Raw genomic sequence first — 27,461 nt, 5'->3', positions numbered from 1 at the left:
CCCGTCATATAAAAATGGTACACTTTTTTTTCCCAATGTAAACCAGTGTTCAGACCAGAGATATATAAGAGAGCCTCTCTTACATATCTCTGGTTTAGACTGGAGACAGTGGTTGGTGAAACAATTCAGTGTTGCCATCACAGATAACTGAATTGCACTAAATCTAAATAAAAAAAATAACGTTCAAAAATGTGTTTAGATAAATATTATTTTTATTATTAACAACAAAAAACGGTATCTAATAAATTTAATAACCAGAGAGACGGTTGAGTTAATGTCCAAAATGTTTGAAGAATTTTTTAATAATGGAGATATGACAAAATACTATTATTTTAGCAGTTTCGAATTATAATACATATATTTAAATTCCAGACTTGTTCACTGTAAAAGTTATTCATTTTGTATTAATTTCAAATTAAATTTTTAATTTTTCCAGTGTTTTATTTACTCTAGTATGCCACAACTCAATACAGTTTTGTGCTACACTTTACGAGAAACGAATGACAGCTCTCGATTTGAAATTAAACATAATAATTTAAAGTCATGTCTAAATTTTTTATTTTTTAACATTATTTTTGAATTAAAATATTTTCATAAATTATAATAAAACACGATTCAAGTCCTTCTTTTAGCTGGTTTGATATGATATATTCGTTATAAGAAAGAAGTGGACGTTATAAGAAAATAATAATTTGTTTGGAGATGAAAATTTGGATATTGATAATATCTATGAGCCTCTAAGTGGTGAAAGCTCAGAATCGGACGACATTGATATGAGACGTATAAGTAAACCAGCGAAAACAAAGGTAAAAGAGAAAGCTATTATTACTTCTACGATTAGCGATTAGTGGGGCAATAAAAAAAATCTTCTTTAGGACGATTTATCCCTAAGCAGTGATGAAGGCAATTTCAATGAACATTATGAAATTATTTTAGAAGACGAGTTAAGAGAAAAGTGTTAAAAGAAAGGTACAAAATATAACTAAGTGCAAACAAAAAGTTAAAAAACGTGTAGTAAATGAACAAAATTGGGCCTGTAATGTTTGCAAACGAAAAATAGCTGGTGAGAAAAAATATCTCAGTAAAAGAGGCAAAGACATGCCTGCAAAAATGTTAAAGCCTCCTTGCATGTGTCGCATGAAATGCTCTGAAAGATTACCAGAATACGAAAGACAAAAAATTTTCAACTCATACTGGACTGAGACAAACGTTTCAGATCTTAAAAAGCAATTTATCTTCTTATGTATCGACATCCAACCTACTCTTCGATCAAGAAAAAAAGATCTAAATTCTACCAAATCTAAAAATAATACACTACACTACCATTTTACAGTAAACAATTAGCTATTGAAGGTGTGCAAGGTTATGCTTGTAAACACACTTTGTATATCTAATTTAGTAGTAGTAAATATGTTGAAAAAAATTAAGCCAGGAGGTTTAACAAAAGCTGATCAAAGAGATAGACACACGCCAATCAATAAAACTACTACAGAAACCATAAATAGTATACATCAACATATTAAATCATTCCCAAAATACGATAGTCATTAATCCAGAGAAAGGAGTAGGAGAGATTATCTGGACACAGAACTTACAATAGAAAAGATGTATAAACTGTACATAACATTGATGAATGCAATGAAAGACATGTAGATCCAAAGCTCAGAGCAAAAAAGTGGTTGTACGCAGATATTTTTAATAAAGACTTCAAGTTGTCGTTTAAACCGCCCGAAAGAGACATTTGCGATACATGCAGTACATTCAACTCTCAATTAAAAAAAAATCTTACTGCACATGAACTAATCAGTGTACAGTCTGATCATGATGCTCACCTAATTAAATCTAAAACTCGGTATAACTTAAAACAATTGGACTTTATAATAGCTAAAGAGTCACCAAAATACAAAGTACTATCTGGTGATTTTCAAAAATGTTTGCCTTCACCATTAACAAACAATTGTATTAGTTTCTACAAAAGTAGTCAAGTAGAGGACATCACTCTTTGGACCGATAACTGCTATGGACAAAATAAAAATATAAGTATTATAATGTGCTATTTTTGGATACTGCAAATAAAGACAATCACTCAAAAGTTTTTACTGAAAGGGCACACACATATGGAAGCAGACACTGTACATGCTTTAATCGAAAGAAAAAGAAAGAAACTCTCCAATTTGGCCATTTTAACACCATGGGACTGGCAACAACTAGTTAGGCAAACAACAGGTAAATACACAGTGCACAATAAGGAACTTGCAGATTTCAAAAACTTCAAAACGCTGTTCGATAAGAATTTGTCATCTAATCCTCCTTTTGTAAGTAAAAAAAATGTTAATAAAGACCCTGTTCTACTGTCAACATGTGTTTTCCTACAAGTCCAACAAGAACACATTGGAAAGTTCTTTTATAAGACCGATTTCAATAATCAAAATATGTATGAAGTGGACTTCATGATTTATCGAAGACAGCAAGTAACGTTTCCAGCACAATTAAATCAAGTCTCAGTAATCCCATTACCAATCACAAAACAAAAGTACAATGACTTAATTGCACTACTGCCTTTTGTTCCGTCAGTTTGTCATGCGTTTTATCAAAATTTAACACATAGCGATGTAGCCAGAAACGATTACCCACAAGAAGATGAAGATGATATGAAGCATCTTTAACAATTTTGAAACTTGTCGTCTATAATTTTACTTAATTATTATAACATTATAATATTTACCTTTAATAAAATAATAGTATAGGCTGTTTAATGTGTTTGTATTGTTTATTTCGTAAAGACCTTAACATGCAATGCCACATTATTTAAAAAAGTTGTTAAAGGTAAACAACACTATGTCCAACTACACATTTTTAAAAAAAATTTAAATAATGAACGGTAAACCTCAGGTATATAACACTTCATTGAATGAAAAACGATTATACACACCATAATAGTAATATATTAATCTTGGTTAAATATAAGAAACATTGGAGTATTTACTGATTACAAATTTAAAAAATTTTAAAACTGCTCTCCTGAAAAACTAAAAAAATGGACATAGTGCCCTTTACCTCCGAGGTACCGATAATAATATGAATGATTTTTCGAACATTATTTGTGTTTTTATTCGCTCCGTGCGTGATTGACGCGACACCTACCGCCTAAATGTAGTATTAAGAACTGGGTTTCTAAAAATTTATCCTAATTTATCTTTTCAACCCCAAACGGAAAAAAGGGACAAATCTAGTACTGGCAAATCACGTTTGTCATGTGGAAGAGCATGTAATTAAAAACAATAATAGTAAAAGTTATGAAATAAAAGCTCAAGTCATCAGTCAGGCTGCAGTTAGCTTGAAACTATGTGAAACATCAATAAAGGAATATAATTTGGACTAAATTCATTTTTAAGTTTTTTATTGCCGATAAAATGAGCACTGCAAATTCGATGATAAGATTTTGGAGTCCAATCTGACTTTTAGTGCTGACCCGTCAGCAATAAAAAATAAAAAACAACTGTGATATTTACTTTTTCATATTATTAGCATAAATCCATCTTCTTATTTTCTCTAAATTATATGTGTATAACCTTTGGAAACCTATAAAAACTACATTTACTATTTTTGCTATCATTACCATAATTAAATACGCAACATATATTTGCACCAATTTTTGATAAAATTTATGCGTAAAAAGATATGTCCAATTTTGTCATATTCCGCAGCTAGGTACGCTGGCATCGTTTCAAGGTACCCCTACCATGGTTACACACGGAGCGAATACACTACACTAAAAAATACAATTTATAATATTTTAAAATTTAAGATTTATATTAAAATTTAGTTTTATGTCGTACATATTTGCGGCATTGTCAGTTGCACGTTAAAAAATTTATTATACCTCTATCATTATCCAGCCTCAAAAGTCCACTGCTGAACATAGGCCTCTTCCTCGTGTTTTTTACCCCATCTATCTTGCGCCACTCTCATCCAGTTTTTATTTTGTCTTTTTAAATCGTCAGCCCTTCGTGTAAGTGGTCAACCTACACTTCTCTTATCTTCCCTTGGTCTCCATTCCAACAAGCTCTTTCTCCATTGCACATCCGTTATTTTAGCTATGTGTCCTGCCCATCTTTGTTTTAGTCTGGCTATCCTTTCCATGACGTCAGTCATCCTGGTTCTTCTCTTGACCTTTTCGATTTTTTATTTTGTCTCGCAGTATTTCTAACATGGATCGCTCCATTTTTATCTGTGTAACTTTTAGTTTGGTAGCCGAGGTTTTTATTAAAGTAAGTGTTTTTGCTGCGTATGTTAACACTGGAAGACAATGGCAGATCAAGAGAGGGGGCTATGGGGGCCATGGCGCTCCCGAGAATTTAAGAAAATATAAATTTAAATGTTTGTAGTTCAAATATTTTTAGTTTCAAACTTCAAACACATATCCCGCTTGCCACGAGAAAAATGTTTTTAGTTTTGAGGGTAATAAAGGTTGTACTGAAAAAGGTAAAGTGTGAGGAAACCTAAGCTATGCGTATATAACACAACCGTGCTCTGTTGGAAAAAGCAACAGACTGAGCGACTGTGTCTGCTGTCCCCCTTCCATCTTTCCATCTCTGATGCTGGCCTTCTGCTTCTGGGCGAAAATGGTGGAGGGGCAATCAGGGGAATTTCAGAGAATTGTTAATGTTTAAAATCGCATCGGGAAATGAGACTATTAAACAACACCTATCCACAGCATCTTCCCGAGCAACATACATTAGCAGCACCAGTCAAAATCAATTGATAACATGTTGTGGTAAAGAAATAGTTGAACAAATAATTATTACTCTGTAATATTTGACGAAAAGACCGACGTATCCCATGTGGAACAGCATTCTTAACATTTGAGAAACATATACAATAACAACATTCGTGAATACTTTGTCAAGTTCATTGGCGCTTATAAGAACATAAAAATAATTAGAGAAAACCAAGAAAGAGGGGAAGAACAACGCCTGACAAGAGAAGCCTTTATAAAAATAGTATTAAACTTGTTGAAAGAACTGCACTTGGATCCGAAGAAATGTGTAGGAATCGGTACTGACAGTTGTAACGCAATGAGCTTTAAAGCAATCGCTGCAGTAACAGAAATAAAAAAGGTCGCAACAAATGCAGTTAGATGTCCTTGCCTGAATCGTATTTTAAACAACTTCCTTTTAACTTCTATTAATGTTTCGTCGATCAGTAGTTTACCGAAGTTAAAGAATTAGCAAACGAATTGGATGTTGAAGTTAAGTTACTTGGATTTGTGGGTAGGCAGTCTTACAGAGCCAATTATTTAGGTGGCTCAGAAGAATATTAAAGATTCAATTCACATTTTATTATTTTTTAGTCAGTGTGGCTACAGCAGAGAGGCCTTTCTCTACGTTAAGAAGAGTGAAGTCTCGACCGAGAGCAAGGATGGGGAAAACCCGGCTTACGGGTCTTTGCTCACCATATGGGTCTCATATTCACCCAGACCTTGAAGTAGACACTAAAATTTGCACATCAGTGAGACAGATGACTCGAATTTGTTGTATGAGGTTTAGTGTACAAGAATAATTTTTGTACTAGACAAATAAAGTAAATTGGCCAATAGTATTCACCTTTTATTTAACCTATATTAATTTCATAAACTAAAATACATTTCTTTCTTTGCACTTGTACCTTATAGGGTTTTAGGTTAAAATTTTTAAGATTTTTGGTTACTATCCAAATAAAAATACAACAAATAACTAATAACCTTCACCTTAATAACTATAAAATTTAAATGTTTTTATGGCATTCAAAAGTGCGTGAAAAGTGCCTTAAAACTCACCATTTTAACCCTAATTTTTAAAAAAATTTCCCCAGGCCCCCCCCAAAGCAGTTTATGCCCCCCCCCCCCGAAAATCGGTCCTTTGTGTACCCTTGCTGAGAGGACGCATTGATCAAATACTTTTCTGTTCAGGCATGTGGGCAGCTCACTTATAAAAGTTTCTCTAAGTTTTCCAGATGTTGCTCATCCAAAAACGATTCTTCTCTTCAGTTCAAGAGTCCGACTATCCTTGCCACTTATAATTTCATGTCCTAGATTATTATATTTATCTACGAGTCCTATTTATTGCCCACCGATACTGATGTTCTGGTTGAGTACCAAATTTGTCAATATTTTTATTTTAGATATGTTTATATTTAAACCTACATTTTCTGTAGCCACAAGGAGTTCCTCTACCATCTCCCTTGCCATTTCTAGTTCCTCAGCTACTATGACTATATCATCAGCGAAACGTAGGTTGTTTAGATTTCTCCTTCTATATTTATTCTCTTTGTCAGACAATTGAAATTCTTAACATCATGTTTCAGCACAGTATTAAAAAGTTTAAGTGACATTGTATATCCCCCCGTTCTATTTTTATGTGATTACTCTTAGTATGTAATTTGACAGTGGTTGTTGCCTGTAGGTATATATTGTATAATCATTTTGTAGCCTGAATTCTTTAAACGCCTATAGTAATTTGCTTAGCTCAATTGTGTCAAATGCTTTTTGAAAATCGATAAATATTAGTAAAAGAGTTTTATAGGTAATAGAGGTTTATAGGTATATATATATATATATATATATATATATATATATATATATATATATATATATATATAGCAGAGGTTTTATCGGTCAATAATTGGCAAATAAAAGTCTTTGAATACGTTTCGCTTTTATTTTTAAAAGCATCATCAGTTCACTACAAATAAAAAAGATTTTAGAATATAAGTAAACAAACCAACAGGGTTCATACTTACAAAAACAATTTGTAGTAAAACACACTAATCTTTTCGATTGTTTTGGATCAGCTCGTCATAATTTTCACATGTGGCTTGTTGTCGTCCATGTGTTTCTTTGGAATGCATGGTGTGGGTTACGATTTACGATTCTTAAGGGAATTATACGTAAGATGCGCCTACGTATAATTCCCTTAAGAATCGTAAATCGTAACCCACACCATGCATTCCAAAGAAACACATGGACGACAACAAGCCACATGTGAAAATTATGACGAGCTGATCCAAAAGGCGCATCTTACGTATATCCTGGGTTGACAGAGTTACTAATGTGGAGGTCCTGCGTAGAATGGGGAAAGAATGTGAAATTCTCATGACCGTCAAAACTAAAAAGTTGGAATATCTAGGACATGTAAAATGGAAAGTGAATGGTAAGAGAGGACCGGGAAGAAGACGCATTTCCTGGCTTCAAAATTTGCGAAAGTGGTATAACACGACTACCACTGAACTGTTCCGCGCTGCAATAAATAAAGTAAAGATAGCCGTGATGATCGCCAACATCCGGAACGGATAGGCACTTTAAGACGAGGAAGGGAATTATCAAGAGGAACAGGGACGGACCTTTTTTTTAAAGAAAAAACGGGAAGAAATTTGGAAAGAAAAATGGGATTGAATGTGTCAAATTCTTAAACATCCATCCTCCCTAAATAAGAGAACCGACATCGACAACTTGAGTCAGATATATCATTCCCTCATCATACAAAATAAATAAAAAAACCCCTTACAAGACAGTAATTTCAATCCCATTTTTCTTTCCAAATTTCTTCCCGTTTTTTTTTAAAAAAAAGGTCCGTCCCTGTTCCTCTTGATAATTCCCTTAAGAATCGTAAATCGTAACCCACACCATGCATTCCAAAGAAACACATGGACGACAACAAGCCACATGTGAAAATTATGACGAGCTGATCCAAAACAATCGAAAAGATTAGTGTGGTTTGACCCTCGAAAGAGCTTAAACCAACGTTCAAATGAAGCCATCAGTTAAAATTAAATGAACTAATGTTCTTACAGTTTTACTTGTATTTTTTTGTTTCGCCTCTCGTTTAGTTTGTAATCTTTAATGTTAAGTTATCGTAGAGTTTTTATAACATCTATAAAAAAAACCCTACAAATTGTTTTTGTAAGTATGAACCCTGTTGGTTTGTTTACTTATATTCTAAAATCTTTTTTATTTGTAGTGAACTGATGATGCTTTTAAAAATAAAAGCGAAACGTATTCGAATAAATCAATAAAGTAGTTGACGACTTTTATTTGCCAATTATTGACCGATAAAACCTCTGCTATTCAACCATTGAATATATTCCATATATATATATATATATATATATATATATATATATATATATATATATATATATATATATATATATATATATATATGGCTGAGGAGGCTAATCGGTCTGTAATTCTCTAAATTTGCTTTATCTCCTGCTTTATGTAATAGAATCATAGTAACGTTGTTTCAGTCTGTTGGAATATTGGCGTTGTGAAGACAGATGTTAAAAAGTAGTTTAAGTAATAGATCCTTTTCATTTTCTCCAGGGCAGGACTAAATATTTAATTATGGCTAGAAGTAAATAGGAGATGGTGCCATGATAAATAATAGCACCTAACGCCTTTATATCCAAATATATTAATATTTTCAAACAAATGTAAGATAACACCTTCACCTAGAAAAGCCTTGAATTATTGATCATGTAATGTGAAATTCAGCTAATCAGGCAAATGGTAATCAGCGTCGTTATAATATTTTTTGATAATGAGTTATTGCCAACTGGCAAATACATAACCAAAGGGCATTTTTAATAGAATTAAGATTAAAAAACAGTAAAACGATATACATTTTATATTACGCATATCTTAAAAATTAGTACTTTTGTTAAAACGAAGGTTTCTTTTGTGACGTCATTAGAAAAAAGTTTGCCACAAAATTATGAGTCAAAATTCTGGTATAATCTACTAATAAAATGTTTTCGTCTCTTCGGGTCACTCAATCCTAATGGAAATACATGCTTTTGTGTTTGAAGTACGCCCCTTTTAGTAATTCCTTTAAATCAGTCAAATATGAGAAGATTACATGCTCGCTTTAAAGCGGATGTTACCATTACACACGCTAAAGCAGATCATTAACCGTGATACAAAGGGTCGAAAATTACTATGTGATTTTGTTCATCAGTAACTAATGCTGAAATCTACTGAACAGTAACTTTTTGATAACTAATATGCTTATTTGGGGATAAATATTTTTTAAATTATAATATATTATGCAACAAAACTTGTAATTTCATTATACACAAAATATAATATTGGACTTGAGTGCAGTGGCATTTTATTTATGTATTTTTACACATTGCAAACAATGCCATTAAACGTTATCAGAAGGAAAATTAACAATAATACAAATGGCCCTTCTCAGGACCTAACGACTAGAAGTACCTATGATCCGAATTTGTCACTTAAATGTAGGAAGCATATGCTATTCAAAGAGCCAGTAGTTAACAAAATTTCTAAAAGATAACGACATCGACCTGGTCGCTCTACAGGAAACACACTGTGAAACGAAACAACAACTGCAAAAAAGGGGAAAAATACCTGGCTTCGAACTACTGGGTGCAACGCACCATCGATCATACAGCACAGCAACGTACGTTAAACATTACAAAACATAGAAAACGGCGTCTTTGTTTCCAGGTGTACTAATGATGACATTCATAATGTTGTTATAAAAATTGGAAGCATCACCGTTACTAACACCTACAAACCACCAGCTATATCCTGGCCACCTCAAGTCATCCACACACATCCGCACCCGTCAATATACCTGGGGGAACAACAACAGTCACCATAAGCAGTGGAAATATAAACAATGCAACAGCAATGGGAATGTACTAGTAAAATAGGCGATCTAAACTTAAGTGTTTGATGCTAAAGACCGACCTACATTCATGTCAGCTGTATGAAAGAAGGAGTACAATCCTGATCTATGTTTTGTCTCTACTAATAAAAACTGGCAAGCTCTAGTAGTCTCTCGAAAAGTAATGGACGACTTCCCACACAGCCAACAACGCCCAGTGATTATAAAGGCAAAAACCCAGATTCCTATAATCACATCCATCCCTCGCTCACGGTGGAATCTAAAGAAAGCCATGTGGGGTAGCCTTTCTGCGGAACTGGACAAGACTCTAGGCTGGATACCCCTACCATCAGAAAATACAAAAGATTCGTTGAAGCCGTAATAAGCACGGCCAAAAATCATATACCAAGAGGCTACCGAAAAGAATACATGCCTGGTTGGTCCCATAACAGTGAAGAACTGTACCAAAGTTTACTTGAAAGAGGCGATCAAGAATTAGCCGATGAACTGCTCCATAGCCTAGATGCAGCGGGACAACAAAAAGGGACGGAAACTGTAGAAAGTCTTAATTTTCAAACATCAAGTAGGCAAGCATGGACACTACTAAGAAAATTAGGAAGCGGAACTACCATAACACGGAACAAAATAACAGTTAACCCAAAAACGATCGCCTCAATCTGGTATCGACATCTAGGGCCCCGAAAGACAATCCACACATAATTAAGGTAAAACGAGAGCTCAAAACTTTAAAATTCCAATTTGCAGAAACCAAATACTCCCGCCCTTGACTTGCGAAAAAGTCACTATAGTTCTCAAGGACGTAAGGCCAGGTAAAGCCCCAGGTTTTAACCCCAGGTAAAACCTCAGCGGCAAATATGCGAGAGAATAGATGGCCAACTTTTTCACAGACATTATAAAGACCGGTACCATACCACAGGAACTCAAACGATCGAAGATTATTGCCATATTAAAAGAAGGGAAACCTTCTTCTTCTTCCTATGCCGTCCCCATTAACGGAGGTTGGCGACCACATTTTTAAAGGCTTCTCTATCTTTTGCAACGTGGACTAATTCGTCTACAGTCATGTTTGTCCAGTCTCGAATATTTCGCAGCCATGACTTCTTCTTTCTACTTATTCCCTTTTTGCCATCGACTCTACCCTGCATGATGACCTGCAGAAGACTATATTTATTATTTCTTAGTATGTGTCCAAGGTATGCAGTCTTGCGTACTTTTATCGTTCTCAACAATTTTTTGTCTCGACCCATTCTTCTCAGCACTTCCTCATTGGTGACCCTGGCAGTCCATGGAATTCTCAACATTCTCCGGTATATCCAAAGTTCAAAGGCTTCAATATTTTTAACTATTTGCGCTTTTAGTGTCCATGTTTCTACCCCGTACAATAGTTGCGACCAGACAACCAGGGGAAACCAAATGATAACAATTCTAAGAACTACAGATTAATAGCCCTACTATCGCCGACGTTCAAGCGACTAAAACGACTTATCTACAACAGAATTAGTCCAAAGCTACTTGAGTCAATACCGGTTGATAAGGCAGGTTTCCGACCCAAAAAAAGCTGCACAGATTCTTTCACTTACCACATTTATTGAGGCAAAGTTCCAGAGAAAACTGCAGCCGCATTCATAGACCTAACAGCGGCCTACGATACAGTCTGGAGAGAAGGCATGATATACAGGCTCCTCCGTACAATTTCTTGTAAATCCACAATGGGAACAAGTCATGGGAACCTACATCAGCACCCCAAGAAAACTGATGAATGGACTGCCTCTGGGATCTGTCCTAGTTCTTCTTTTCTTCAGCCTGTACATCGCTGATATACCAGAAACCAGATCAAGGAAGTTTGGTTATGCCGATGACTGGGTTCTTGCAACAAGGTGTAAGTCATTAGAACAAACAGAAGAAATCCTCACGGCGGACTTGCACACAGTGGGAAAGTATTTCCGTAAATGGAGGCTCCAACCAAACGCTACCAAAACAGAGGTTTCCAGTTTTCATCTAAATAAAAAGCTTGCAGGAGGAGCACTCAACATAAAATTCGAAAACACCACACGCGTCTACAATTAAACACCAAAGTACCTTGGGGTGACTCTTGACAGAACTCTATCTTTTAAGGAACATCTGTCAAAAACAGCGGAAAAACTTAAATTCAGAAACGTCATCCAAAAGCTGTGCGGCACAACATGGGTAGCATCGGCTTCCACCTTGCGATCATCTGCCCTGGGCCTTGTCTTCTTAAGTGCGGAATACTGCTCTTTAGCCTGACAGAACAGTCCACATATACACAAAGCAGATGCCCAATTTAACAATACAATGAGAATGATTGCTGGTGTTATCAAATCCACCCCTACGCAATGGCTCCCAGTACTGAGCCACATTCCATCACCCAAACTATGGCGCATACACTCCATCACTAGTGAGTACAGAAAGATACTTAGTAACGAGATCCTGCCAATCCATCAAGATATAGATGCTGCCAACGATAACCGACTACGCTCCAGACGATCGCCAATAAAAACAGCACAGACTGCTGCGGAAAATGAGTTTAACTTACCCTGCATCACACAAAAACCACTAGGTTTTGACTTACCACGCAACACACATGAACTATGCTGAACCGAATCAGAACCCAACACGGCAGATGCGGTTACATGATGCACAAATGGGGTAAAACGACCATCCCCACTCTGTGACTGCGGACAACCACAGACCATCTGTCACATCACAGAACAGTGTTCCACAAGATTCTATCAAGGCAGGTCAGAGGATTTTCTAATGACGACTCCAGACTCGATAGACTTCATAAGTAAGTTAGATGTTCGTTTGTAAACATAATGTATTATAAAAAGAGGTTAGTCTTTGTATGTGGGTATATTTTATTTTATAAAAACCCTTAAAAGGGTAACATTAAAAACACGAACGTTTTCGGAACAACCGTTCCATCATCAGGTTAAAATACCTAAAATAAGTATAAACCATTTAATTACAGCAAATGTGGTTTAAAATTTTGACTAAGGTTAAAAAAACAAAATGGGTATACTTACAGGTTACCATGCCTGAGCCACCAAAATATTTGGTTAAAAACCCTTTAAAATGTAATGTATTATAACACATTAAAATGACGGTAGGATTTTGATTGGAGGGTGTAGCGGAAGACATTTTCTTTATAAGAGGTCTCCATGTCGAATTTAACCGTATGCCGTTATCTTTTTTGTTGAGACAATTTGGCCTTTTTTCTAAAAAATACACGTCTTTACTCTGGTGCACTTCATTTAGCAACTTATTAAAGTACTTATACCATCTTTGCTTTATTTTAACATCAGTTCTGAGTACTTGTCCCTTGCTTTAGAAATGCTGTGTAACCTTTTCATCCTCTCGGGTGTTTTCAACTCTTTATAGAACTGGGCAGACGATCTTTACTTAGCACTAGCTACAGCGCGTTTTGCTTTCCTCTTTGCCACCTTGTATATATCCTTATCTTATTCTCTTTTAGACCTGTCATACCATTTTCTAGCCTCACTTTTCTCTCTAACCTTCTGTCGCATCTTATCGTTCTACTACCCAGTTTCTTTGTCATTAGGAGGCCCTTTACCAGATGTTTTTCCTAGCACTTCCTCTCTTGGCTTTCCACCATTCATGTACCGTATCTTTTTCCTTAAGCTCTTTCAGCACTCTACTCTTAAAGACTATTGCCAAATCCTTGGCCTTTAACTTCCACCACTTTACTTTCTGGTGTCGTACTTGCTTTTCTTACTTTTATTATCATATTCACTCTCACCTGTCGGTGTTGACTAGCTACACACTCACCCTTTATCACTTTACAGTTCGTAACCTCTTTTACACAGCACAAAATCTATCCCCCGCTACTATAGGTAACATACTAGTCTTTAGTCTTTATCAAGAACGTATTAATGACAGCCAAATCCCACACCACTGCAAAGTCAATCACACTATTTCCTTCATCACTTCTTATTGCCATCCTAAAACCTCCATGAACTTTTTCTATTTCCAGATTTTCTATAGCAGTATGTCCATTCAAATCACCTAAAATAAAATACTTTCCATCTACAGGAATCTCAAGCATCTCGCAATCAAGGGCCCTCCAAAATTCTTTCTTTTTTCTGTTCTTCACATCCTAACTGTTAGGCGTAGACACATAGGATGTTCACGTTGGTATTGCTTATATTCCGTTGCACACTCATTATTCTATCACTTCTTCTGGTTACCTTTACAAGATATTCCTTTCATTTGTTGTTCAAAATAATACCTACACCATTTCTGCCGTGACTGTTCGAACTACTATATATTACCTTGCATCCATCTACAAGATCTCTCGACTTATTACTTTTCAAACGAGTTTACTGCACACAAAGTGCACCAATTCTTCTCCTCTGCATGAAATTTGTGAGCTCTCTTTCTTTACCTGTCATGCTTCTGACGGTGAGAATTACAACTCTCAGGACTACCTTCTTTGGCCCCTTCCGTCCTCTAAGGGGTAGCCCTAGATCTTTTCGCAGGGTTCAGGCGAAGCCGCAACTCCGCTCTCGTTTACGGGGAACGCCCTAGCCTCTAAACTATTTTCCATATTCCTGCTTTCTATGGTTTTAGCAAGGTTTTTACTGCCAGATGCTCGTCCTTACGCAAACCCTCCTTCTTTATCCGGGCTTGTTACCGGCATTGATAGTTACAGAACTACTCAATTCACCCAGCAACTACCAGAGGCAGAGTACTTGGCAATCTAAAAATAATAATTTATCAAAGAAAGATTTTTGGAATTTGTTTAAAAAATTGTTTAAACAATTTCTGCCCAAAAATTTCTCCCAACATACTTCTGATTTGTTCAAAGTGAACATTTTGAACAGGAAATCGCAAAGAAACCGAATCAGAAACATTTTTTCTACGGGAGCGGCCTCACAACATGGACTATAGGGAGAAATAGAGATATACAGATAGACACAATGTTTATTAAGTGGTTTTTCTTTGCAGTAGTTTACAAAGAAGTTCTATACCCATATAAATTATCTTCTTTTTTAATTTAATTTAGATAGCAGATTTTTTTCCATATTTTATAGTCGATTAATCATAAAGTAATATATTACATTCAATTTTTTTAAATAAACTAAACTTTACCTGACTTAGAATTAACGAATACTAGAAGAGGGGAAGAAGCTTGGGGTCTAACAGCCTCCCAAGCTTCATCCTGAATAGAATGCAGAGCAGTGGGAGGCACTACGCTAACCCGTGCTGGACCTAAGGGACACCATGTTTCGATATGGGGTCTACATTGTGTGTGTACAGTCATTCGACACCACAGGCATCGCCAATCTTGTAACCTGAAACAAAACAGATAATATTAACGCTTATTAAGTTTTTTACTATTTTAATACTATTGGATGACTGCAGAAATGCTATCTAGTGACATGCCAGACTTGTTTGCTTTATATGTCTACTGGTAAGTGTTTCATTAGTTTTCAGTTAATGCCTGATTCAAAAAATTAATTAAGGCGCCATTTTCTTTAATTATTGCTGCTTATAAATCCGAGCTCTGATTATAACTGATTTCGTTTTACTAAGCTAAAATAATTTAAGACTCATTTTTTTTTTAATTCCTTAACTTACTTCAAACAATAAAAGAGTAGTCTTTATATTTTTATTTTACCTTGTAGTTAGTAAATTTTAATTAAAATCAATAATTAATTGAAATTCTGCTGTTAATTTATGTGCAACCGTTGAAAAAATTTAAACTCCATTACTCAAAAATAATATTAAAAGAGATTGATGGATTTGCCTCTATTGTACCCGTGACAATTATAAATGACTAAATGGTAATTACCTACGGAAAATCCTTAACGGAATGAATATTTTCATTCTTCAATTATATATGCAAAATAAAAGGAAAAATAGTTACCATTTCTATCGGTATACATTTTTATTTTCTGAATTAAATGCCACATTTCTCATTGCAAATTTTTTTATAACAACTTTATGGAATGGCAGATTTTAAGTCACTATGGAAATAAGTGTATAATAATTTAATAGTTCATACTATTAAATTAATATACGTAAAATATCCAAAAATAGAAAAAATTGATAAGGAACAACAAAATATGAATAAATCCTAATTCATAGCGGAAAGGAAAAGTAAGCGACAGCACATGAAGGGTTTGGGATTTTAGTACCCAAAACATGTAAACGCAGTCTTGAAATAAAGGAATATATTAGTGACAACATTGTAAAAGTCAATGACGTATAATAAAGAGACTCAGTGAATGAATACTACTCATAAACATGAATACCTCCGTTGATGTTATTGTTCCACGTGGATTGACTACCTAAAAAAGCTGTATGCAGAAGAAAAACAAACAACGCTAGGACCGGAAACACCAGAAATTACTACAAGTGAAGAACTTAATATAAATGTATAGGAAGTTTGTAAAATACTTGAAAAGCTGAAGAACAGAAAGGAAGCAGGTAAAGACGAGATACCAAACAAATTACTGAAATACTGTGGAGCAGCAATAAAACACAATATAATACAAGAAGAATTGAGAACGAGCGAATTGATTCTGCTATTCAACAAAGGAGATAAAACAACCAGAGAACAACAAAAGCGTAAACTTGTTAAAAACTATCCTAAAACTTTACAACTAACTAAAATTTTCTTCTTCTCATGGCGCCGTCTCCTTTCGAAGGTTGGCGATCCAAATGGCAATTGTAGTTTTGGAAACTGCTGCGCGAAAGATTTCTGTGGATGAGCGGTCGATCCATCTCCTTAGGTCTTTCGGCCACGAGTTCTGGCGTCTTCCTACTGATTTTTTGCCCTGTACTTTTCCTTCCAGTATAACTTGAAGTAATTCGTATCTTTCGCCTCTCAACACATGACCCAAGTATTGCATTTTCCTCTCTTTAATTATTCTTAGTAATTCTTTTTGTTTACACATGCGACAAAATACCTTAACATTAGTAATTCTTCATACCCATGGAATTCTCAACATTCGTCTGTAGATATATACATCTCAAAGGCATCTATTCTTTTTTATATTTCAGAGTCCATTGTCCAACTTTCACAGCCATACAGTAAAACAGAAAAAATGTAACATCTGATCATTCGGATTCTAAGCTGCAGACTAAGGTCTGATCTTATAAAAAATGTTTACATGCTCATGAATGCTTTCCTTGCTTGGTCGATTCTTGATAGGATTTCTTTTTTTGGATTACACTGACTATTGATATTTGCTCCCAAATATTTTATGGAATTTAACTGTTCTATTATTTGATCATTGACATTCACATGTACGTTTATTGGTGTCTTTGAAAATACTAAATTTTAGTTTTGGAAACGTCTAGATGTAAACCGAACATTTCGCTGCGGTGAACTACTGCATTTATTATATTTTGTTGTTCTAAAATTTTACAAGTACTATTAAATCAAAGAATAAGTTTAGCAGATGAACAACAGGGGTTTTGTAGTAGAAGATCATGTACAGATGTAATATTCGTTATAAAGCAAATTACTGAGAAATCACTAGAGTATAATAGACCAGCACTTCTATGTCGGATTGACCTAAGAAAGCGTTTTACAGAGTAAGGCTTAAAAATGTAATCCATCTTCTGTATAATAGAGAAATTTCTTTAACCATTATAAAAACTATCGAAAATATTTAACAAAACAACAAAATGGAAGTCAGAATGGATGGACGAGTTACATAACCTATAGAAATAGGCAGCGGAATAAGACAAGGGCGCTTATTGAGCCGCATGCTCTTCAATTTAATCATGGATTAAATCATCAAAAGCGTTAACAAATGATGAGAAAACAGAATGGGAAACAAAAAAATAAAAATACTCTGTTACTCAGACGACGCAATATTGATAGCCCAAGATGAAGATAGTCTGCAAAGACTGGTCCACAGATTTACCATAAGAGCAAAAGAATTTAATATGACAATCTTATCTCAGAAAACTTAAACAATAGTAGTCAGCAAAGAACCAACCAGATGTAAAATAGAAATTGATGGCATCAGTATTAAACAAGTAATAAAAATAAAATACCTGGGAGTTACACTGTCCAAAGGTCACTGACCTGGACAAAGAAGTGAGAGATCAAGTACAAAAAGCAATTATACTGGTGGGATGCATTAATAACACTATATGGCTAAACAGACACATTAACACTGAGATTAAGTCAATCATTTATAAAACCAATAATGACATATGCCTCAGAAACAAGATCCGACACAGCCACAATGCAACGGCTACTGGAAACGGCAGAGATGAGAGTACTGAAAAGAATTACAGGAAATACGCTGAGGAATCGAAAGAAAAGTGAAGACATTAGAAGAAAATGTAACGACCAGTGGATAAATGAATGGACACAAAACAGAAAAAAGAATGGAATAACCTCATAAGCAGAATAGAGGAGATCCATATCGACAAAATAGCAAGAGATAAGTCACCAATCGGCAAAACAAGTATCGGATGACCGCGCAAAAGATGGAGTGACAACCTTCTATAGAGGTATTCATCCGCCAATGAACAAGCAGAATTGCTTATAAAGAGGAAGAAGAAGAAGAAGATGTTATTGTTATGATACGAAGTTTTACAAAGTTATCTTTGCATATTTAGGTGAGAAACAAACTTTATTTTAAATTTTTGAGGGTCATTTATTTAATATTTTCGAAAAGCCAAACATCACTTTTCAGGTAAGTCATTTTTGAAATGTATATTTTTTTAAAAATATTAGGGTACATGTTGATAGTCAGTGAAGGTTTTGTTTTGCTTATTTAATCAATAAATTATTATACATTCTACAGAATACTTAAAAATTTCAATGAAATGTTTTGTTTTTTGTTATTAAAATCATTTAAATATAATTTTTCTAACTAGGTTTTTTCATAGATTTCCTTTTAACAATGAAAAATAAACTTTATATACAATAATCGAGCACGCCAGTGTTATAGTAAATAATATACCTTTAAGTGGGTCTTTAGGACACCCGATTATACTTATATCAAGTATAGAAGGCTGCAAAGTCTATTTATTGTACGTCATTGGTAAAAGTCTCCAATACAGCACATCAACATTGCATGAAAACTCCATATTAACAAGTGGGGAGAGAGTTTCTAGAGCCGCAAATACTCTCTCGTCGTCTTACTGACCCATTTCTCCATTGTCTTGTATGACAAAAACTTTCGAAAGAATTATCAAAAATTGTCATAACTAAACAATAGTACACTATAATCTTTTGCTAAGTACTCAGTAACGATTTCGATTTGTTATTTCTAGGGTGCTCGGTAAAAGAAGTATAAGTCAATTCAGAATTGTTATATTTACCTATTTTACTTTGTAAATACTAATCTTGAACAAATTATATTTTTTTTTGTAAATAAATAAAAATTACAAAAAAATGTAACTTATATTATTTGGACCACACGTACCAAATGACTTTTACTGTTTTCTTTAGCCCAAGGAAGGTGTTGTTTATTAAAAATAAGTAAATAAAACATGTTTATGCAATATTTATTAAAAAAAACATAAAAACATAAAAATAATGTTAATATGGTTTCGGCAGACCAATGGCTACGTCCCTTAAAAGAGAAAAGTATTGCATTTTAACTCTGTTTCAGATGAATCTTCATCTTCTGGAATCACATCAGCAGCATCAGTCGTCTTTAAATTTTTATAAAAATCGTGAAATACTGGACTTATCAGAAAAAGAAGATCCAAAATATCCTTTTACTTCTGCATTGATATAGCAAGAGTGCTTTTATACAAATTGCTGGATACCAACCAAGCATTAGTTTGTCCTCTACGTAGTACGCTTAGGGTCTGAAATGCCTCTTTTTCATCAAGTGATGTTTTATAAAGAATAATTCCTCCCTTTTTTCTTGTATAACAAAACCAGTTCATATCAAACCAATTAAAAGGATTTCGACTTGCATCTTTTTTACGCATTAGAGAGTTATTTTTCAAAAGATCTGAAAAATTTAAGAAATCACCATGGTAAAGTTCTACAACATTGAATTTTTTTTCCTGAACTTCTCAAAATCTGATACTAGTCATATAGTTGGAATCAATACTGGTATTACCTGATTTTGATCTCCTTTCTGTATTTTCAGACCTAGAATTTGGAACAGATTCTATTTTTTCTTCAACAGCACTGCTACAGTCACTACTATCCGGCATATAGTTTTCATCCTCTTCACTACAATCATCTACATGTGGACATATGCTATTAGAACCCAAAATAGTTCACAAACTCGAAGTGTATAAACAGTATAAATTGACATAAACTGTTTTTACCAAATTAAACGTTCCTTTAACTAGTTGTACTAAAAAGACCAAATAATTTTATTTAATTTATTAGCATATTGACTTGTTCGATTGATACCAAGGTAAAGATATAATAGTTTTTTATAGTCTTATTCGGCAAAAATAATATTTTGATAATTTTTGACTTATACTCTTTTTACCGAGCACCCTAGATTTATCCCTAGATGCAATAAGTCATTTAACACACTTAACAACAGATATCCAACTCAACTTTTCTAAAAATAAATATTTAGCAAGTTTTTTTTCTAGACCTTACAGGCGCTTCTGCTTACAGGCAACGCTGCTACATTCGTAGCTGTTAATATCACATAATCTTCTATATGCCCAATGACTGAGTTTAGTAAAATGTTACTATTTTTCATAACCACCAACTTTATTATAAATTGTAACTTTTATTCTGTATATTACTTAATTTTCCAATTTATAATGATTTTAAATTGTCAATAAATCTCACTGCTAATAACCATAGAGATTAACTTTACTTAAAAAAATATTAAGATAAACAGCTGTGAATTGGGAACACCCATAACGAGGTATATTATTTACCTTTACAACATTTAGATAAAATAATATTTCCCTATTATCCGCCAAGGTATTAAGTTCTCTTTGTCGTTTAAATTAGTGTACAGTTATGTCGATTAGAGCTCTGAGATTTATTTAAACTGCTGATTCTATTGTTTGCACAATGAATGTTTAATCCTCTCCTCTATTATCTCACTTTGTATTCTTGCTCGATTACTCTGTCCTCAGAAAACACAATTTAATTGAAATGTATCCTAAGATCCCAGAGTCTTGGAAGTCAACTTAGTTCAGCTTACAGATACCTTAATAAATAATAACCCTAACTACTCAATAAATAAGTGAGTCTTGTCGTATCTGAGCCCTTAGCGTTTAATAATATTAAAGCATTAATTACTTTTGCCAGCAGCTGTGGCTAAGAGTTTAAAACATTTAGACTTAATTTTAGATTTTAGAATATTATATACATATGCCCTTTAAGAACAATTTATCGATAAATTCTAATAAAAAGTACCTATTTAAATTAAAAATCATTATGTGCTTTATTTTATTACTGACAAATTAAAAAAAAAACCGCCTGCGGTAGTAGTGTAGCTGACTGGGTGGATTGAGTAGCTCAGGAGGCTGCATTGTTAACACTACCGGTCTCAAGCTCAGATAAAGAAGGATGGAGTCTTCAGAAAACACTCTAATATTGGACTATAAATACTTTGCTCATAGAGACAAAGTTATGCCTCGGAACAGGACGGATTTAAAAATAATGACCAATACGAGAAAAAAGAAGAAGAAAAATACTCTTCGAATATGTACATGGACCGTAAAATCACTAACCAAAATCAAACAAGAAATAATCAAAGAAGGTAAACAGAAGAATTTATATTTACGTAACCATAATAACAATCAAGAGTTAGTTATCAACAACAAAAATCTGCCTACTCCCCTCACTAGAGATGTACCAGTATCGTGTTCTGTATAAATAGAACTGTCTCTCGGCACTGAGGTCTCAATCTGCCTACTCCTCAGTGTCGAGTGACAACCGGTCTTATCCTGGGTGGCTTCCTTTATTCTCGCTGTATGCGCGGGAACGGTATGCGGTGACGTGATCTGAACTGACGTGGCCTGAGCGGTGTGGGCGGGAGGTCGCTGAAGCAGGGGTCGCCATGTTGCCGGAAATCGTTTCGCGTCATCGTGCGTATTTTAGCTGTTAGGCCGTTTTTCGATTTCGATAGCTTCACGAATGATTCTTGATTTTAAGGAGCGGATGGGGGCGATGGTTTTTGCTTTTTCGAAATCTATTTTGTGGCCTGTTTGAATATGATGTTGGGCTAGGGCTGAAGTAGTATCGGAATGTTTGACAGATATAGAATGTTCGTAAATACGGTTATGGATTCGTCGGTTTGTCTGTCCGATGTATGTACGTGGGCAACTGGAACAAGATATCTCGTAGACACCATGGTCTTCATTAGGGGTTTGGTCTTTTACGGATCTGACAAGATTGGACAACTTGGAGTGAGTATTGAAGATGGTTTTGATATTTAGAGGAAGAAAAGTTCTACTAATCTTATCAGTGACACCTTTAATAAAAGGTAGAAAGATTTTGGGTTGATCCGGCGGCAAGGTTTCTTTTTTGGATGGAATGGGGTTTAGATGTTTTTGAATGCTCTTATTAATTTGGGTTTTGTGGTAGTCGTTTTGTAAGAGTATTTGCCTTATTGAATTTATTTCGGATGACCTATGATTATTGTCGCTAAGTCCTATGGAACGAGAAATGAGAGTGTTGACAACCGAATTGAGTTGGGCGGGGTGATGATGTGACTGGGCATTAAGATATCGGTTTGTATGAGTGGGTTTCCGGTACACGGAATAGGAAAAACTTTGAGGTAAGTTTTTCTGAATAAGAACATCAAGGAATGGCAAAGACGCTTCAGACTCAACTTCCATCGTGAATTGAATACTAGGATGTATTCCATTCATGTGGGAGAGGAAGAGATCTAACGCGTCTTTACCATGACGCCAAATGACAAAAGTGTCATCAACATACCGTAACCAGCAGGTGGGTTTGAGATTTGATGAGGACAGGGCTGCTGTTTCGAAATGTTTCATGAAAATATCAGCTATTACGGGAGAGAGGGGAGATCCCATTGGGGCACCTTTGATTTGACGATAGAAATGATTTTGGAATGAAAAGTATGTATTAGACATGCAGTGTTTTATAAGAGATAGTGTGTCTTGAGGGATTTGATGTTTAGAGTCCAAGATGGAAATGGTTTCATTGATGGGAATGTTGGTGAACAAAGAAACAATGTCAAAACTAACTAGTATATCTGAGGGTGAAATAGAAATATTTTTCAGAAGATTAATAAAATGAAAAGAGTTTTTGACAAAAGACGAAGCTTTTTCGGCTAATGGTTGTAAGGATAAAGCGAGATGTTTTGCCAATTTCTGAGTGGGGCAGTTGTATGCACTGACGATGAGTCTTAGGGGAACATTGGGCTTATGGATTTTTGAAAGGCCGTATATCTTTGCCCAAGGGTATGTCCAATGAAATGGTTTTTTAGTGGGATTACTTTTCAAATTAATTATTTTTGAGAATATAACAAATATTGATGACAAAAATTATAGTATTAAAATAATTTTTTATTAATACGATCTCACAGAAATTTCGAGCCAAAAATAGATTTCGTTATAAAAATATTCTTAAAAATAATTCTCTAATAGGTTCTTTCGAATATTACAGTAATGTCGTTTTTCATTTCTTATGTCAAACATATTGCTTGTTTCTCGAGGTGCAAATAAAGGAGGATCTTGAAATAATATTACGCTTTCGTTTGAATGAGGATAATGTCTTCGTTGTGCTCTTTCCCAGTCATTCCTGGGCATTAACAAAATTGAAGTTATATAGGCAGATCTAGCTTTATTCTTACCAGTTTTCATAGACTTATTGGAAGGAATCTGTTTCATGTGTTTACAGGAACAATGGATTTTATATGATTTGTTAAAATCATTATTGTTGATAGACATTTCGTTTGCAGTTATTCGGAATTTTAGATCGATAAAATATGTCAAAAATGTGACAGAAAAGTTTCATTTTTATTATTGCTATTTATTTTACTCTTCTTTTTATATAGCGACTAATAAAATGCAATTGAAAATAGTACCAGCATTGAATAGAAAAAAGAAAATAAGAAAGTAAAATTAAATTTACGTACAAAAATGTTGTATGATTTTGTTTAAAAAACAAATCTTCGTAAACGTTTTCAAGCACTTAACGGAGAGACCTTGGAAACTAAACAGCCTACCAACAACATTAATGAACGATACAACAAACCACCACCAATAGCAATGCGCTAAATTTTAATGAGATTTTAACTGGAATTAATTTTATTATTAAAGATGGTTTTTTTTGCAAAATCATGAAAAATAAATCATCAATAGGTGACATGAATGCAAGAAAAGGACGAGTTTTTATGCCCAGTATAGAAAGGCGTAGCCTACACAACATCAGTAGAGATAATGGAGTATTGGTAATGGAGAGTATGACTGATAAACTTAGCAGCAGCACTTAACATGACTGTTGCTAGCATCTATTTTGAACATCAGAATATACACAAGGTAACTTGGACCTCTCTTGGTGGAAAACAACGAGTTAGCATGATCACAAATCGGGAGAGAACAAATCGTAAGAAGATCAAATAAATATAAGCACAAACAGGACTATTTTCAATAGCAGGGAACAATACATAACGTACGCGGATGATGTGGTGATATTAGCGAGAACAAAAAAAACATCTAGAAAAAGTTTTCCAGAAATTTGAAGAAAAATCGAGAAGATACGGATTAATAATAAACCAAACAAAAACGCAATATATGAAAATGAGAGAAGACATAACAAATATATCAACATGAAAGGAGCAGAGACTGCGACGTCAAGAAGCAAGTCTTCTACAGCTAGCGCCGCTTCTCGCATCCTAATTTCCAGCGTTTTCTGTCGAAGCAATCTTCAGTTGTTAGATCTCTGGCGGTCATTGCATCGTCGACATCGTCTCTCCAGGATCGTCTTGGTCTACCTCGTTTTCTTCTAGTTGGCGGAGTCCATTCTTCAATTTTTTTTTGACCATCTATTTTCAGGCATTCTCTGAAGGTGTCTATACCAGTTAAGTCTTTTGGCTTCGATTGTGTCTATTATGTCTAGATCGATTTCCATTTCTCTCCGAATATCTTCGTTTCTCACCCTATCAAGTCTAGTCAGCTGGCAACATCGTCTCCAGTAGTTCATTTCCATGGCCTTAATTTTTGATTTGTTTCTTTGGTTTATTTCCCAGAGTTCGGCGCCGTACAGCCCAATACCTTCTATTATTGTTTTATAAATTCTTCTTTTATTTTCTTTTGTTATTTTTTTATTCCATAATAGTCCGTGTAGCTGTCTGGTGGCTGATCTTGCTTGGCCAATCCTGGAGTGTATTTCTTCGCTACTTCCTGCTTTTGATGTTATTTGGACTCCCAAGTATTTAAAATTGTCTTTTGGTTTTATAGTTTCCGTTTCGATTTGTAGGCTTTCTGGTTTTTTCCTACAACTAAGTACTCAGTTTTTTGTATATTAATTGTGAGGCCTTATTTGGTATACTCATCTTCCAGTTTTCTAAGCATGTAGCCTATATCACTCTCGTCTTCAGCTAGAATGGCTTGGTCGTCAGCGAAGTGTATCGTGTACAATCTATCATCTCTGATTGGGATGCCCATATTGCAGCACTTTCTTCTCCACCCTGAGAGTGCCTCATTTAGATATATTTTGAAGAGTGTAGGTGCTATGCAGCAGCCTTGCTTTAGGCCCTTACTAATAGGAATTTCTCTAGTTAATCTATTTCCAGTTTTAATGTTTGCCGTCATATTATTGTAGACCTGTTGTACTGCTTGTATATTTTTTTTGCTTATTCCTTGTTTTTCCATTGCTACCCAAAGCATTGAAAGTGGTACACTATCGTATGCCTTTGTCAGATCTACAAAGACTATATGAGTTGAAAGGTTGTGGGCTTATCTTTTCTCGATAACTTGCTTCAGAGAGAATATACTGTCCATACAAGATCTGCCTGCACGAAAGCCATTCTGTTCTTCAACATCTGTCATCTCTTTTTCAATTTTGTTTTTTATTATTTTTCCATACAGTCTTGAGAGTGAAATTATGACACTTAGCCCCCTGTAGTTTGAACAATTCTTTCTATCTCCTTTTTTGTAGATGTTGTTAATATGTGATTTTGTCCACTCCGGTGGTAAGTCGTGTCCATTATAGAATAAGGTGAAGACATACGCCAGTAATTCCTGTAATACTTGTGGGCTATGTTTTAATAATTTATTTGGTATACCTTGTGGTCCGCATGACTTCCGATTTTTTAGAGTTTGTATTGCATTCTCGACTTCCTGTACTGTTATTTCATCGTCTTCACTGAATTCCAGTTTATATGTTGTTGTACTGATGTTCGCGAATTGAGGTCTTGTTTCAGTCAAAAGTTGTGAGTAGTGTTCGATTCAAGATCTTTCTTCTATTAAATCTATTCTACTCGTTTCTTTTCTGTTTGTTCTCAGATTTTTTACCATTTTCCATGCTTCTCTTGATCTTGTTGACCCTATATATTTGTTAAGTTCTTTGCATTTACTTTCCCAGGAAATATTTTTTGCTTTAGTTACTAAATTTTTTACTTCTCTGTTTGATCTTGCATATGTTCGTCTATCATCTGGATTATTTGTTTGTAGCCACTTTTGATATGCTTGTTTCTTGTTGTGTACTGTATATATATATATATATATATATATATATAAATATTACAGACATATCGAGCAATGTATATTATGTACATTACACTGCAAACGTCTGGTGACGGGTGATATTGATTCGGACCCGTCCAAAAATATACAGGCATACCGAGCGATAAGAAGTAGTTACTTCAATAGAAAATAAATAGTTTCTTACTTTGTACATATTTTAGACTTGAAATGTTTTGCGGCAAAAATCATACAAATGCTACAACCTGCACTATACATGTACGATTGTTTATTTCGATCTGATTTTTGTAAAATTTTCGACCTCCCCATTTTTTTTGACACATTTTATTAGTCTTAATGAATTCTCTAGATAGGTCCGAACAACCTCCGTCTTACATATGTAATGACCACTTACCATTCACATCAGATGAAGTGGAAAAAGCAATATCACAACTAAAAGATGGCAAAGCTCCTGGACCTGGCAATGCTTACGTTGAACTCATAAAGTTATTATGACCGACGGTACTCAAAAACTAATAAAAATATTTAATGACATATATTTAAACGGAGTAATACCAAGATCATCGTTGAAGTCAACATTTATTGTTCTACCAAAGAAAACAAAATCCGTATCCTGCAATGATTTCCGGACCATCTGCTTAATAAGTCACATTTTAAAGTTATTTCTAAAAATCATACATCAAAGGATAGGTATATAGACTATGCGAAGAAAAAATCAGCCGTACACAGTTTGGTACGGAGATGTGAATTGCGATATTTATGCATGCGTCATTAAATATCATAAACCATTTAATGCAGTAAAACACGACAAGCTGATGGAGATATTAACAAATATTGGAATAAACACTTGTGATGAATTATTAGCAATCCAATCTTTACTGGAATTAAACATCATCTATCCGTACAGAGGCAGAAGAATCCGATGATATTAAAATCAAACGTGGGGTCCGACAAGGATGTATACTATCACCCTTGCTGTTTAACATATACTCTGAGGAAATCTTTCAAGAAATAGTAGAAGATGTTAAAGCCGGAAGCCGGCTGACAGTTATAAATCCCTCCAGGAGTTAATGCATATAATCACAGATATGAGTCAGATATATGGACTTTCACTGAACATTAAAAAAGCAAAATGTA

At 34.5% G+C, this 27,461-nt stretch overlaps 1 protein-coding gene across 1 annotated transcript in view; it reads right to left on the bottom strand.

Moving 5' to 3' along the window:
- LOC140444605 (diacylglycerol kinase eta) overlaps window positions 1-27,461 on the bottom strand; it is a gene marked incomplete at its 5' end in the record, with an annotated part of 276,793 nt that overhangs the window by 134,604 nt on the left and 114,728 nt on the right. The window contains one exon of the mRNA XM_072536367.1: window positions 14,826-15,028. Within this exon, the coding sequence (XP_072392468.1) occupies window positions 14,826-15,028 (203 nt within the window). The remainder of the gene's footprint in view (window positions 1-14,825; window positions 15,029-27,461) is intronic.

This window comes from Diabrotica undecimpunctata, chromosome 6 (assembly GCF_040954645.1).
Source record: "Diabrotica undecimpunctata isolate CICGRU chromosome 6, icDiaUnde3, whole genome shotgun sequence".
NCBI classification, from domain to species: Eukaryota; Metazoa; Arthropoda; class Insecta; order Coleoptera; family Chrysomelidae; genus Diabrotica; species Diabrotica undecimpunctata.
This window is presented reverse-complemented; position numbering and strand designations above follow the sequence as displayed.